Source organism: Python bivittatus, unplaced genomic scaffold (genome assembly GCF_059951505.1).
Source record: "Python bivittatus isolate LINGU-HERP-01145 unplaced genomic scaffold, Pbiv_v1 ctg000020_np1212, whole genome shotgun sequence".
NCBI lineage: Eukaryota > Metazoa > Chordata > Lepidosauria > Squamata > Pythonidae > Python > Python bivittatus.
In genome coordinates, this window is record NW_028277030.1 from 90,076,637 (window position 1) to 90,093,167 (window position 16,531).

The window sequence follows — 16,531 nt, forward strand, 5'->3', positions numbered from 1 at the left end:
CCAGTCAGTCTATAAGTATTATAATCCTGAGTAATGATGCATAGTGGGAGTTAGATATGTTAGAAAGTATTCAATAAATGATGCAATCCTGTGAAAAATATTTAACTGACATGAAGAGAAGTAAATGGCACAATATTTACATCCCACTGATTTCAGTAGGAATTAACTATATCTAAAAGCTCTCTGGATTGTGCCAAAAATTTTTTTTAATTGCATAGGAGTGCATGAAGCTATTTTATTAGGACCTTCAATAAGCAATAATTATCACATGCTTTGTATGGCATAAATATTTCCTTTTTTCTTTCTCTTTCATACTTGAGCTATAGTTTGAGTAGACTGACATTATTTTGCTGTAGATTTGGTGGGGTACTGTGTGTGCACATGTATGCATGTTAGTTTTTCTTCTTGCATGCCTTTCTTTGCTTCTGGAAACCCTTGGAGAGCCATAAAGGGCCTTTCTTTGCATTGATGCATTAGGGTATGTTCATACAACATGTAAAGCTGAAAAGCTTGATTTATGGGTGCCACACAATGTTTGGTTTAAATGCAGCATGTCATGGTGAGTTAAATGGCAGGCATGAATCACATCCGCCCTTTTGTGTGGCTATCTGAAGCTCACGGGGAAATCCTCAAGGGCAGGGAAGGTGAAGACAGGAGCCCTCCGGTGAAGGCAGCAGCAGCAACTACTTCCAAGATCTGTTCTACCAGTTCAGTTTTTCAATAGTTGTCTAGTAACCCTGAAACTTCAATCCTATGCATTAGAGTAAATTCCACGGAAACATTTTTTTAAAAAAGTAAAGATATAAGGGACAGCTGTTTAATTTCTATATTATATAAACATACTTGGAAATCAGGGTGTCAGCAGGGTATGGGAAAAAAATGTCAAGATGGAGGACACAATGGTGCAATCAGATTCTGCCTGGTTTTTATGTGCTTCTTGGGGAAGAATTTAATCTTATCTTTAAATGCTGCTGTTCAGTGAAACTCTAACAATATTCTGCCCTTGCTTCTGAACTGCTGCAACCTTGCTTAAAATAGGGAAGTGACCAACTGTAATTTCTGCTTCCTGTGCAGGACGACCCACTGGGGAATATAAACCTTGCCATGGAGATTGCTGAAAAACACCTGGATATCCCAAAGATGTTAGATGCAGAAGGTGGGAGTTAATGTGCTTTTAATAAGCAGCGGGTTGCTCTGAAAGCAACTGTTGAAGTTTTTCTTTCCATATGTTATAAGAAAAGGATCTCCTTCACATAGTTATTTATCAAACAGCATTCTACCTGTCAGTTTCTGTTTAGAGTGGAATAAGACAAATAGTGTCTGATGTAATTGAAATTAATAGCAGCAGGGAGGGCAATTTTCAGTTTTTCCCCCTCCTTTCATTAAGTTATCCTTCAAAGGGTCCATGTTCTCCAAGTAATTCAGAAACATAAATCCAGGGATTTCAAATAAAATACAATTTGAAGAACCAGTATCAATTAGAATTATTTTTAAATCCAGCTAAAATAATTGCCTGCTGAAACACCTGGGGTCTAAAGCAATGCAGCAAGTCACGGATAACCAGACTATGCAACTGAAGCCCTGATCCTTTTTTAAAGTGTGTTGTATGAACAGTGCACTTCAAAAAAGGGCGAGGCTTCAATTCTGTGGTTGCAGCTGCCATCTTGACTTTTTTTCAGTCCAGGTAGCAGAGACAACAACACATTCTCAGACATCTTTGAAGAATATTAGCATTAGTGCTGAATATTGTCAGTTGAGAGTAACATCTATAGCCACAATTCATTCATATTATCCCTGAAAATTTCACAGGGGATAATTCAGGTCTAAGAAATGACTCATTCATCCCATCTTTTTTATTATCATTAGGCTATGCAGTCAAGAGCAAAAAACTCTTGATTTTTGGTTTGTTTACAGCTTCTGCAGTACTGAGATATTTGTTCCCATCTAATGTTGCTACTCAGATTTATTTGCCCCATTTGGTATTGTACACTCCTGTGCAATACTACAATTGTTTTATGATTTACAACAGATTAGCAAGTCTTTTGAGCTCAGTGGCACATTTGGAATTTTGAAAGTATGGCTGGTACTTGCCTATTGTCAGAAGGGCTGCCATGGTGGAAATGCCCATTTACTAGAAAGATAAAAGCATAAAAGAACACACACTAATCTCCTGATGCTCTTTACCAACTTTATCTTGGTCTTTCTAAAGAACTAGGTGGACTCATTTCCAAAGTCCTGCCCTGTAGCTACCCATCTTGTTTATTTTCTAAGGATGTGAGGTTTATGCAAGCCCAAGGCATTCTTGTAATTACAGTACATTTTCAACATGCCACCTCCCCACTTAATTGTTTTTCAGTTTTTAAAGATAGGTCAGGGGAGTTTGGCAGGGCCAACAGATGTATACTGGCTCCTTGCTACCCATCTTTCCTTGGAGTGACTTAACAATGTAATTTCAGGTTCATTTAATCTCTTTTCCCCTCTTGTCATTGGATGTATCTCAAGAAGGAGATTGTTTTACTTCAGCTTGAAATTAACCATTTAAAGAATATGGGCCTAATCAGTCCATGAAGGGAATGTAGGTCTTGGTGGAAAACGATTTGAGGTCTACAAGCTGTATCTTCAATGAAAATACATGCTTTCATGGATTTCTTCTTAACTGGAAGTGAACTGAGCAGCCTAATGTCAGAATTTCTGGGGCAGATAAGATGGGATCAAGGTCACCAGACATGCTTATTTGAATATCAGAGTAGTGAACCCTCTTGAAGAGGTTTTATGGCTTACCATTCTTGTTAATGTACTGTTTTTATTGGTACTAGGAAAGTAGAATGCTTTTGCTCCATGGCTGCTATGATATTGTCTAGCTTTTTGCTTTTCCTGTGATCCCTTTCTGTTTCATTGTTTGTTTGTTTTTTAGAAGATATAGTTTGCTTCCATGTAAAATACATGGGTAGTTTTCAGAAAGTCCTTGTTTAAAAAATAATCACAGTTGCTTCCTTCACACTCCTATGCAATGTCTAAGGATACTCACCAGAGTCATTCTTTATATCTTGGGCAACATCAAATCCCTACAATATGGAATTAAAAATAATGACATTGAAATCTGTATTTGTATCCTGGAAAGATGATTCTTTTTAATAACGAAGACAATAATGTAGATGCTTCTAACGGCATACCATGTGGAACTATAACACTGTCATTTTCTTTTAGAGAGGATCTTTGACAGGTGGAAACTTGTAGGCATCCCTCAGTAGTCTCCCTGGACATTCACAAACAGTACATTTTTACCTCAGATTTTAAGGTTCGGTCATGCAAACCTCAGCCCTTCAAACAATCTCTCTGTGTAAATACAGACAGGGGGCATTCTCGGGGGGGGGGGGAATAACAAAAGTCAAGATGGCAGACATGTTGGCAGGATTGAAGCCATGCCTGTAAAAAGGGGGAAGAGCTTTGAATGTGAAGGTGCACCCACCTTCTTAACTTTTTTGATTCCCTTTGCAGACATTCCTGAATATACACCAATGTCTTTGAAATCAAAGCTTACGCCACTGTCTTATTTGTCTGCAAGCATTCCTCTCAAAAACCATGGACATTTTCAAGTTTTGCCCTCCCGGATTTCCATTTCAGCTTCAATGCTTTCCCCTTCCAGTGTAAATGTAATAGAGCAGGGTTCCTCAACCTCAGCAACTTTAAGATGGGTGGACTTCAACTCCCAGAATTCCCCAGCCAGCAACCCTTGCTGGCTGGGGAATTCTGGGAGTTGAAGTCCACCCATCTTAAAGTTGCTGAGGTTGAGGAACCCTGTAATAGAGGATTAATTTCAGCATGCCTCTAATGTACAGAAAGCAACATGGGACACTTGTTGGGTCTCCCATGCTTTCTGCTGGTCTTCTTCTACACCTTGTGTTTGTTTTCTTTCTTTCCTCTTCTCTGATAGACATTGTGAATACTCCCAAGCCTGATGAAAGAGCGATCATGACTTACGTTTCTTGCTTCTATCATGCTTTTGCTGGAGCTGAGCAGGTATTCATCATCATCTTCTGGACTGCTGTGTGCTTTGTTTGTTACTGATTTCCACGGGGTTTCCATTAGCCCTGAAACCTCTTTGCTTTTTTAATTAGGACCGACAAATATATGGTGCTATTAGAGGCCCTGCAGAAATAGAAACACACACACAAACAAGCGTATGCCTGCGTATACAGATGCATACAGAATAAATAAATAAAATTATTCTGATCATTTTTATCAGTTTTGCACAGGCTGCTACCATTTTCTTGGCAAAGCCTGCCTAGGCTGGGAAAGAATCTTATTTGCAGTGTCAAGGCAATTTATAGCGATGGAAGCAAAGTATTTCTCTGGCTGCTCTAATATGATTAGACTGTCTGAATTCTATATAAATATTTTAATAGTTTTCATACTATACTCTAGTGAAGTCTGAGATTTTTCTGCAGCTAATCATCACTGAAGAGAGAGATAAGGGCAGACAAGCTTCTTAGCGAGAGTATTTACTTTTGCTAGTGAATTATAGCAAAATTAGAATTGCCATAAGAATATCCCTGGGGCAGTGTCCCCCAGGTCGGTAGCCGTCAGACATGCTAGAATTAAACCTTCAAGAATTTATCAACCAAGGTGGCCATTGGTCATGTGAACTGGAAATAGTGGTCTCTACACATGTGGAGATCAAGACTTTTTTGTAAAGGGCTGAGGCCTAGCAGGTCATGATCAACAAGCTGTGAGGACAGATGGTGTCCCCAGGATATACCACATAATTTTTTGCTGTGTGCAGAAGTTCCAGGCAGCAAAGTCAAATGAGGGTTTTATTAAAAATTATTGCTGCTGAACATGTCATCCTCACATTAATATTTCCTGCATGTCATTCCTCCACATTAATATTATTTTTATCTGGTAAAAATTCAGAGGTAAGTTAATCTTCTGTTTCTCTTTTTTTGTCTTCTTCCCTCAATCCTTTCCTTCCCCTCCTAGATAGTAGCATAGAATTTCCTTGAGTTAATATCATCTTTTGTGACTGTGACTGATACTGTGTTGTTTACATTACCAGTGTAGAGATGAAATACCAACTAGCTAGCTGTAATAGAAAACTTTGGAATCAATCAAAGATTACCCAGGGATTTACAGAACACATTCAACATTTCCACAGGTTTCTCCCTAATGTTTATGATAATTTTTTGTTTTTTAAGAAATCAAATTAATTTATGAGTAAGGAATAATTCTGTGACTCTCATTTATTTATTATGACTGAAGCTAATGCAGCAATAACTCTGTTACTCTTTTAAGATGCTACTGAAATATGTCTGTCTTTAATTATAACAGATTAACACAGCTATTTCTTTGAAATGACTATTTGTTAGTATAATGTATCTGAGCATCAATAAACCTAGAAACAATTGCAAGCTGAAGTGTATATGATAGAATGTGAGGTTCTTAATGTTGCCAAATGAATTAATTGATAGTTGCCTTGTCCAATAGTTATTCATCCTGAGGCATTTGTCACTAACCACTTTTGGAGATATTATTCATACATTAGTTCATTATTATATTATTTTTGCTTCTATGACTCTATTAAATTTACTCTCATGAATTTCCTTCAATGAAATACAAATACATAAAAATACATTTACATGGCTGGCACAGTATATTAAGATTATGGCTTCTCTACTCTATTTTATGAAGAAATTAGGAGATAATAACAAAACTCTTATTTTTTTTAGAGCAGACTCTCAGGTTCATGATCAATCCTAAATTAAAAACTAATACCTCAGGATGATTTCAAAAAATCAGCTGAAATTATATGATACAGTTGTAATACAATAATTAGATAAAGAAAATTGAAGGTCTTTCCCAAAGAAAAATGTCAGTATAAGTCTGCTTAATTTAAATGTATTAGCACAGAAATAACTCTATGTAAATATATCAGTTTTGAAGAAATATTCATTTTTACAGGATTTATTTCCCCATAAACTCAATGGGATTTTAAATTCAAGGTGCTTAGTTGTTACCTATAAAGCCCTAAATGGCAAAAGACCTGGTTACTTGATCTCCTACAGCAGTGTTGTCCAAACTTGGCCACTTTAAGATGAGTGGACTTCAACTCCCAGAATTCCCCAGCATGGCTGGCTGGGGAATTCTGGGAGTTGAAGTCCACTCATCTTAAAGTGGCCAAGTTTGGACAAAACTGTCCTACAGTATCTGCATGGCCAATTCAATCTTGGAGGGTTGGTGCACTCCAGAGTCCTTCAATTAAGCAGGGCCAGCTGTCAGGACCCTGGAAGCACACCTTCTCTGTAGCAGTGCCTGCACTCGGGTATGAGGTTCCCCCTGACCTGCTGTTGGTTAGAAAGGCCATGAAGACCCGACTCTTCGCCCAGGCTTTTGGTGAGGGAGAGTGAAGTCCCTTTGCTTTGTTCCTATCTGGTTTGTCATTTCGCCATCATTTATTTTACTTGCTATTAATTGTATTTCTGTTTTTTAGTTGTTGTGAGCTTCCCAGAGTTGTTGGGAGTTGGGCAGCATACACATGTAATAAATAAATACATATGCCAATATTTATATGAGATTTGAAAATTATAAATTTTAAAATTATATACCTATGTATACAAATAAAGAAAGCTTCCTTGGAATAATTATTCCAAGATATTTAAAAGATTTCAAGTAACAGATGAATCCCCAATTTTTAAAAATTCCATAGAAATATTAGAGCATAAAGGAACTATATGAGACTTACTCCAATTAATTGAGTAACCTGGTAAATGACCAAATATTTCAAAAATATCAATAAATTTTGGTAGACAAAATGCAAAAGTTTAATTAAGATATGTTATTATCATTGGCATAGAACAGCAGTTCTAATTCAGTTGTAGCCTAGAATATATATTTACACAGCATGGCAAACTTAGTATTATCCTTAGGTAGGATTTTTTGTGGCTTAACACATTGTGCAGACCCAGCCTATTTAGTTAATTTATGGTTGAATTCATTGTGTGAAACCCCAAAATGGGTTGATGCAGTAGCTATGTTAAGTATATTGTATAGCACAGTGAATGACAGTGCTATAAAGATTCAGATCACCTGGAATTGCCACTTGTCTTCTGTTATAGCTCAAACAATCTAGCACAAGCTTTTTCAACCTGGTGCTTTCTAGATGTGCTGGTCATATTTGCTGGAGAAGTGAAATGTGTCTTGTGAAAGCAGCAGTGCTAGTGTCAGTACAATCTCTGACCCACATATCTGTCTTGCCCTAGCAATGGAGAACTGAGGGACAGGTCATAAGAGTGCAGATCTGACAAGAAGCCCTAAGTAAAAGGAGGGAACAAAAAAAGAATACATGTAGTTTCCTCAACCTCTGGATTCTTGAATGCTATGAGCATGTTTTCAGGACCCTGGACAGAACTCAGGAAGCATTCAAGCCTGATTACTGTAGTACTATTTTTCTCAATAGCTTTTCAGAAAGAGGGACATTCTTGCCCAGAAGCCTAATGCTCCATTGCTTCTCCATGGGCTCATGCTGGATATGCTACCTGTTTTGGGGCACTGGCTTTTCAGAGTTTGTTCCACTTGGAATGAAAATGCAGGCATCTTGTTGGATGGCTTGTGGACTGTAATTCCAGGGTGCAAGGTCTGGGGTATTAATTTCTGGAAGTCTTAGCATCTCAACATTCTTCAGATCAGTTGTATGCTCAGGTCTTCTCCATTAGCCCACAACCCTCATATCTCCATTTCTATCCCATAGCTGGACTCCAAGGTTATGGCATTTTCTTTAAGATTCTTTTCCTTGAACCCTGTTGGATTCTATGGTTGAAGAAAGAAGTTGTCATCTGTGAAGTGCCTTTTAACTTTTCACAGCAGAGTTTCTTCATACACATGAATCCATAATCAAGTGAGGCAAAAAAACTTTTGGTGGACCAGTTCAAAGTCTTGGTTTTTTTTTTTTTTTTTTAAATACCTGGGATTTATAAAATAGCTCTCTTTACAACATGAATTCTATGGTAGAATTTTAGTATTTTAAAAAGGAAATTTTAGGATGATGTATAACTTTCAAGTAAACAGGGATTCAATTAAGTGGGAATATTAATGCAAACATATATCTAGATGTCTAGGTAGTGAAAACCTCTATGTGTGTCACCCACTGAAACAGTTTAATGAATCTGAAGTATGAGTGTATGAGAAGCATCTTATATTCCTGAAAGAGCCCATTTTTTCTCTTATATGTGCTTCAATCACTGATCTTAGAAACTGGACATGCAAGAAAGAAGCGATCCTTGAAACGATAAGGACATCATGCATCACATCAGTTATCTGTATGGTTTATACTTATTGTCTCTGTGGAATGTCCCACCTTGTCATTCACCCAATCTTAAATGACACAGCTAAAACAACAGACAGCTAAAACAATATACCTAAACTAATAAAAACCAATGGCTGGATGTACTCATTGTTTTATGCAGCAGTAGCCACTGGATCATCGTTCTCATTTTATTTCTGTCTGAAACTAACAACATGCCTACACTGTTTAATTTTCTGGATTTTCCAGGCAGAAACAGCAGCTAATCGGATTTGCAAAGTACTTGCTGTGAACCAAGAAAATGAAAAGTTGATGGAAGAATATGAAAAGCTAGCAAGTGAGGTAAGTGAAGCTTGTCATAACTGCGAGGTAATGTTTCTGATACTAAAGCATTTTATATGTAATTTTATAAGAATAGAAAAGTTACAGAAAGCTGTTAACTATTACTGAGGTTTTCTTTTTCAAATATAATCAATGTGGTGGGAGGAATCTCCATTTAGATCTGCACTTTCCTTTGTCTAGGACAGTAAAATAAACATACTTGTTTTTAATTGCAATAAGGACATTCTTAAATTTGCTGCAATTCGGCAATTCTTGCCTGACTACACCTCTTATATCTGCTTCTACGAAATCCTGGATAAACTTTAGATTTTGGTCATCCCAAAAATAGTGAATGACAAAATGATAGAAATTTGCATATAGGAGCTGCATTCACACAACACAGTGGACTAGGCTAAAATGGATTTGGATGGTTTGTGTTCAGCATGCTGGGGAAACCTGGTTAATGTTTTAGCATATTATATAAAACAGGCCATTACCTAATGGAACTTATTTGTTTTGGACACATGTTCTATGAAGACAGCAGTTGGGTTTGTTAATCCAGATTTAGGATTTAGCATGTTATCTGAACCCAGCCATGTGGTTTAAGAAGGTTTCAGTCTTACAGGCAAAATGGAGAGGAGGCTCTAGCTAAAATAAGTGGAAGGGTGTTACTGTTATCTGAGATAAAGGATGGATTTCAGCCTCTCCTGGCTCCCTTATAGTCAACCACAGCCCCTATCTTTCTTTTGGAATTTACTGCCAGGCAAAATAGTCATGGCTGCTGTCTATCCCAGAATGCCCTGTGCTTCTTACCTGCTCAGCTGGTCACAACCATAGTAGTCTACTGGAAGGCAGTAATTTAGTTCTCCCTTCCTGTCAAGTTATAATATGCTTGGTTTCTTTTAGTTTGGCAATGATGATCCACTCACCCATTATCATGAGTGCTAATATGGCTTATTCAGCAAACCACAAGTAAAAAAAAATCCTGGAGTATCATGGATGGAAATCCACTCCCAGGAAGTCTGGTCCCAATGTTTAAGCTAGAAGATATTACATTAGGAACCTTTTTCTTTGGTTTCTATTTTTTGTTGTTTTCATTGTTTGTTATTTGCTAACATGTCTACATGTGTGCAAAACAGCTTTTAGAATGGATTCGTCGTACAACCCCTTGGCTGGAAAACAGGACCCCAGAGAAGACAATGGCAGCTATGCAGAAGAAGTTAGAGGACTTCAGAGATTATCGCCGTAAGCACAAGCCTCCCAAGGTCCAGGAAAAATGCCAGTTGGAGATCAATTTCAACACTTTGCAGACAAAATTGAGGATCAGCAACAGGCCAGCTTTCATGCCATCAGAAGGGAAGATGGTCTCAGTAAGTACCAGTGTATTTGGCCTGTATGCTATAAAACAGTTTTTTTGGTTCTGGAAACTGGAAAATTGTTTAGATTTAATCCAAACAGCTATCCAGAATTATAAGGGAATTAAGAGCAAATCCAGATGGGTAAAAGTTTTGAGGGGGTCAGTCTCTGATGGCCTTGCGAGGTAGTCCAGACACAACCAGGAGTACTAGCTCTATCTTTATTGTTAGGCTACATTAACAGAATATTGTAAGACTGAAAGTATTTCTTCCCTCCTTTCCTTTTACTGTCCAGAAAACTAGGGAGGGTCCCTTCTGAAACACTTCCCACACCCTCCCTCCTTCTGTGGGCTGGAATATCTTTTACATGTTGGTTATCAAGTCTGCAGCTCTCCCTCCTGTCTCCCAAGGTCATTCCCACATACCATTACAGTCTCAGCAATTTGTTCATCCATTCCTTCTCTCTGTCTCTCTTTCTGGTCTTCAGGGAGACCGCCTGCTTTTAAAAAACGATTTAGACATGGTTGCATTTATAGATACACAGATATTCCCTTTTTACATGAAAATCACAACTATTTTAATAAAGAATTGCAAAATAGTCAGAAGACAGTGGAGAGTTATGCTTGTGATGTTATTGAAGTTATTAAGAAAGCAGCCAGCTTGTCTACATTTCGCCATGAGACTAGAAACTTTCAGGACTATTCTTTCCCATCCAGAGTTTGCTACCCTACATTAGTGGGGGCTCAAGGAGGCATATTCCAGCTAGTTACACCATGCCAGAATTGTTATGTCTTTTCCCAAATATATATTTTTTTCATCACATTATTCTGGGATTACTCCTTAGTATCTGAAAATGTTTTCACATTTATTAGGATAATTTACCGTCCATTTTTCTTTTCTTTGACACTGCTTTAGAAAGTTAAGATAGTAAGAAAACAATCCTTCTCAACCTAAATTTTGGCCCAGGGTCAGACAAACAAGAGCCAGAGAATATGCTTAGCCAATCCGAAGACCTCTTCTTGAGACACATTTTAAAAGGATTTAAAGTGTTTGGTTTACAATACCTCCCCACTTTTGTAGGATATTGCCAGTGCTTGGCAAAGGCTTGAACAAGCGGAGAAGGGCTATGAGGAATGGCTGTTGAATGAAATACGAAGGCTTGAACGACTTGAACATCTGGCTGCTAAGTTTAGGCAAAAGGCTACTTCACATGAAACCTGGGCATATGGTAAGTTGGGATCCCCTTGCCTGCAAAAATATTTATCTAGTACCTTCCCTTTGAAATAAGATTTGAAATCAAATGCATGTTTAAATGAAAAAACAAGTGGGTGAGAAAGAGAGGGCTGAAAAATTTGTAACGACATAGGAGGAAGGAATGGACTGAAGGATACAAAAGCTAAAAACTAAAATATCAGTTGTTAAATGAAAAGAAATACAATAGGCTTAACTTGGCTGATAGCTCCTTGGCTCCTGGTCAGTTTGCTGCTGACATGCAAACTCATTCAACAGATAACTCAAATTCATTTTGAGTTGGACTCCAGCTGAGCAGGTCCTATGGAGGTGACAGAAGCAGAGTCTTGTGATGCTATCTGGGATGAGTTCAAGTTTTTGATCCCAAGAAAGTTGGCAGGGTCTTCAGAGCTATGGGTACAGCCATCTGTATTTAGATCCAAGGCCCTCCTGGTTGATTGAGGCCTCTACGGAGGGGCATATGGGTGGTTCCATGCAGCAGTAAATGCTTCTTTGTGGAAGAGGGTGGTTCTGCTGGCTCTGAAAGAGGCAGTGCTGCACCTCCCTTCAAAAAACCATTGCTGGAACATCTTTATCACAAGTCAAAGTGCTGGTTATCACTTTAAAGCCCAACCTGGCATAAGACCAGGTTACTTGCGGGACCGCCTTCTCCCAAGAACCTCTCCCACCCCCTCATGCTCCCATAGGGAGGGCATGTTCCCGGTTCCATCACATTGCTATCTTATGGGACCTAAGAAGGTGCCTTTTTGGTGGGGGCCCCTGTGCTCTGGAACAATCTTTTCCCTGTTATATGATAACCCCCAACCTTGCTTGCCTTTAGAAAAGCAATGAAGACCTGGCTTTTTCCAGAGGTATTTGTGTCCAGTTGAGTGGAGTCCCCTTTAGGTTGTTTCCACTGTCTTGTTCAGCTCATCATTTCATATACTGGATTATTTTTAATGATGGATGGCTATTTTTTTTCTGCTGAAATGTTTATTTTTGTTGAATGCCACCCAGAGCTACACTGTTTGATTTGGGTGGCCTTAAAAAATACTCTAAAGAAATAAATAAGTTACGAGAAGATAGTATTGTCTTGTCTCGCAGGATTTAATCTCAGTGGAAAAAAAGAGACTTTTCTGGAGGGGAAAAAGAATGGCTTGACTCCTAAAATAACATAAAGGTAAAGGGCCATGGAATGAAAATTTCCAGTCACCTTATCTCCCTGGTAATCACTTGCGCTCTCAAAAGGGCCTCTGAAGAGGGTAAGGGATTCTCTTAAACATTATGGGATGGGTCATAGGAGGTGTTGGGAGATGGGAGAATCACTTAGAATTGGGTTGATCTCCATGTGACTTGGGGTGACTCTCTCTTCATTTAGCAACCTGCTATGCCCAATTCCACATTTTATAGGGCCTTGGAAGAAGCAGGTATGGCTGCAGGTAGGAAGAAGGATGTACTCCTTAAGTAGGCTACAAGCTGTGAGATCCTTTTTTGTAAACAGTATCTTAATATTCTGTTTTCTCCATATTTCATTATTTATTTCTCTTGAAATTCCATGCACACCTAGACAGCAAGAAAGTGTTAATCATGGTGATGCACAAGAGGTGTAGGTCAAGAGTACATGCTACCATGATTGAAGCATATATACTTGTCCATGGGGCCTTCACTGCTCACAAGTATTTGCTCTGGTAAAACACAGAACCTTTAAGAACCTATCTGCATATAGAAATTAGCCTTCTTTAAACTTTTGGAACTTTAAAGTATTAACAAAAACAATCCTGTGACAAATAACAATGAATGGGTAACGTATTATTCAAAATAAGATAAATATAGCAAATCTGCTGTTGTGTGGCAGATTGGGAGAGGTGTCAAATCATACACTCCACTCTTCTATCCACTTCCTTGAAGTGTTTCTTCACACATCCTGCTTCTGGTCATGCACTGTTCAAGAAAAAAAGGGTCTCAGTGTGCTTGCTAATGGTGGAACAGCTGCTAGAGTGCTGATTTAACCATTCTGTGTGAGCCTTTGAGCAGTGTTTGCTATTCAGGAAAATGGCTTCTTCAGCAGGATCTGTGGGGTCATCATATCATCACCACCCATCTTGTAATAATTGTAGCTTCAGCTTTGGGTCAGGGCCCCACAAAGGGGAGTGGGAAGCAGCTGCTGCACCTTGGGCAACTAAATAATAACGTCACTTGTTATATCATTTGATATATATGACTCTTGATACAGTTGGGCTCTTTGACGATGTCAGTAATTTATCTCGGCCTTTGGGCCCTTAGTCGCCAGCCCTGCTCATGTCCCACCTCAGCGGCTTGGCTCTTCTCTCTTCCTACAGGCAAAGAGCAGATTCTGCAGCAGAAGGATTATGAAGCCGCTTCCCTGACAGAGATCCGGGCTTTGCTGAGGAAACATGAAGCTTTTGAGAGCGACTTGGCTGCTCACCAAGACAGGGTGGAACAGATCGCTGCCATTGCCCAGGAGCTGAAGTATGTTCCATTTAGAGGCACACAGCTGCTGACATTTACCCGATAAACTCTTTCCAATAAATTTGATAGTGTCATAGGTACAATCTAAAAATTCCACAGATAGCTTTCTAAGTGTTATTATCTTGGCCTGCTCCCTGAAAATCTTTTTGATTTCCTCCTCAACTAAAAATAGAGGTGCTTTTGCAGGGCAACTACTGCAAAGCTAAATTAATGATAAACCCTTTCTCTTGTTCTCTTTCTGGTCAGTAATTTTGAAGTGGGAAGGGTCACTTTTAGTACATTTAATCTACGTGATGCTAAACAGGAAAGCTGCCTTATAGTTCCTTGTTTCTCTTCAATCACTGCAATGTTCAAGAGATTGCTTGCTGAGACGTTGATATTATTTCTTTTATTTATTTTCTATCTACACGTGGTGTGCAGAAGACGTTAGCGCATTTTGTTTTGTTTTAAGAAGCATTTATATATAAAAAGCCAACACATTTATTCCATGGCTCTAAGCCAGAGATGCACTTCTAAATTGGTCCTTTACATGTCAAGAGGCTTTCAACTCTTATAAGGACTTTAAAAGCCACTTTTTGTGATGCTGTATCAACAGAGTTCACCAGATGTTACTGAACAACAGTCCTCATCATCTTTCATCATTAGTGATGCTGCTGCAAGAGTTGGAATTTGAGTTCAACAACATCTGAAGACTACAGATTCTTTATTTTTGGTTTAGGAACAGGAGAAAGTCATGCCCAAATTGCTATTTGCCAGGAGCATAAACTGCAAGGTGACAGGTGGCATCATTTCTGGGCTCACAAGTTAAGCAGGGTCAGTCATGGTTAGTATTTGTCTAGACACTGCTCTGATTCTTAACATAATATCATGGGCATGAAAATCAGAAACAAGGCAGATGGGACAATTTCCTTCAGCAGGCCAAATTCAATCCAGGTGACGGTATCGTTGAATGCTCTTTTCATATTTCTCTTCAAATAGGTTTTGATTGAAAAACAATAATAAGAAAAGTATAAGTCTTCTTTTCTGGGAATTGTTCTTAGAAAGATGGACAGGCTAAGAAATTTTGGGCATGAAGTGGGTTATAGTGAACACCGCCAATTATAACTACAGGCCCTTTGAGAGAATGGTACTTTTTTTTTATGCTCTCTGGTTTGGCATGGCTCTATATTTCTACTTCCCATCACTTGGCAATGCAAGGTTGCTATTTTTGGAGAACAATTGGTGTGTTTGACCTTGAGCTATGCTGGTTAAAGTTCAGTGTCAACTGTGCCATTTTCTCTTATGTCAGCTGAGATTGCTAAGATAATAAAGATTAAAATAGTTAAAGGCTTATTGAGCATGGTGTCTACATAAAGGCTGCTGTGTGTATGCCTATGTGAGTAAGTAGCCTTCACTGAATTCCCACAACTGTGTGTTAAACTGTCTAGTCCCAGAAATAGTAGCTTGTGGGCGATTACAAACTTCAAGCACAAATCTGTTCAGTAAAGGAAAAAAATATAGATGCATCTTGAGTATATATCAGTACATTCATGCACTTCTGGGTTGGTGAGATGTGGACAACAGTATATTGGTTTGCAAGTAGTTACTACTTGCACAGAGTAGTGTGAACATGCATGGAGTAAAACAACTTTGTCTGAGCTCTTGGCATATTGGCCGAGATGTGTTCAAACTGCCCCCTACCATCCTGGCCATTGGCAGGGAATGTGGCAGGTAGCACAGATGCAACTAAAGCTGCTAACCTCACTTGTACCTGCTATATATGACTAAAAAGCATTAAGTGAATGCCTCAGTTGACCAACGGTTTGCTGGATGGCAGAGAGCAGTACGTTTGAGGACCAGGGCATATGGAAGAGTGCAGCTTGGAATGTATGAGGAGGAAACGGTAAAGAATATGAATTAATGCATGAAATGAAAGAAAGAAAAATGAGTTGCATGTCTGTGAAGTCAGAGAAAGAGAAAGGCTGTAATGGTTCTGAATGAAATGGAGTTGTTGAATATCTGCAGGGAAGTGAAAGTGTAGGCTTTATTATGAATGAAGGGGCTAAAGTATATGTTGGAAAGCCCAAATTGATGGCATTTAGGTTGTTGTGTGAAAATAGGAATCCATAGGTTGGTGGTAACTGATATGTTTAATTGTAATAAATGATGACAAGGAAAGAACCAGAGATGAATTGAGGAAAATTGTGCAGTGTTCTTAATGAACTGATCCAGTGAAAAAGATTGTTCTGTTAGATGTCATTGCACGTTGGGTCTGAATGAGACAAGAGAGTATAAGAAAAGTGATGTAGGAATGAATGAATGAGAACGGTGGCTGGTGAGCATCTGCTTAGAAAAAGATCTGCTTATTCTGAATAAGTGTTTTAAATATAAATTTATTCATATGTACAGAAATATCTTTTTTCATATTTCTTTGCTGCCATCTAGTGGGCATCCAGACTTTTGCAGTGCCAATGTGATAGCCCTACACTATTGCTTGTTTAAGCCATATTTACCACTGATGTAAAATTCCTTACAGATTAGTTCCACTGGAACATATCTCATTCAACTAAAAAAGTTATCTATCTCTGATTTTGGTTGAGGTCAAGCGTATTTATTCTCTATTTATGAAAACTTTACTTAGGGTTCACTATAATATGTTTTAGGATGACACCTTTTAAATGTAGAAAAATTATACAAGTATCCAATCCCAGGCCTAGATCACAGTGTTATTTTATGTTTGATTAATTCCTAGACTCATACTGGTATGTACTCACATTATTACAATGACTTTGATAAGTAATGGCATACCAAGAGTACTTTAATAGTAGCCAAGGGCTAAATGTAGCTGATTATGAGATAC

The 16,531-nt window shown here is 38.4% G+C and overlaps 1 protein-coding gene across 1 annotated transcript in view; it reads left to right on the forward strand.

The window, feature by feature from the left end:
* The window catches only part of ACTN2 (actinin alpha 2), a 55,022-nt gene that overhangs the window by 21,103 nt on the left and 17,388 nt on the right, over positions 1-16,531 (forward strand). Inside the window, exons 7-12 of the mRNA XM_088143879.1 lie at positions 1,075-1,156; positions 3,935-4,020; positions 8,546-8,638; positions 9,757-9,987; positions 11,053-11,200; positions 13,542-13,692. Of these exons, the coding sequence (XP_088000005.1) occupies positions 1,075-1,156; positions 3,935-4,020; positions 8,546-8,638; positions 9,757-9,987; positions 11,053-11,200; positions 13,542-13,692 (791 nt within the window). The remainder of the gene's footprint in view (positions 1-1,074; positions 1,157-3,934; positions 4,021-8,545; positions 8,639-9,756; positions 9,988-11,052; positions 11,201-13,541; positions 13,693-16,531) is intronic.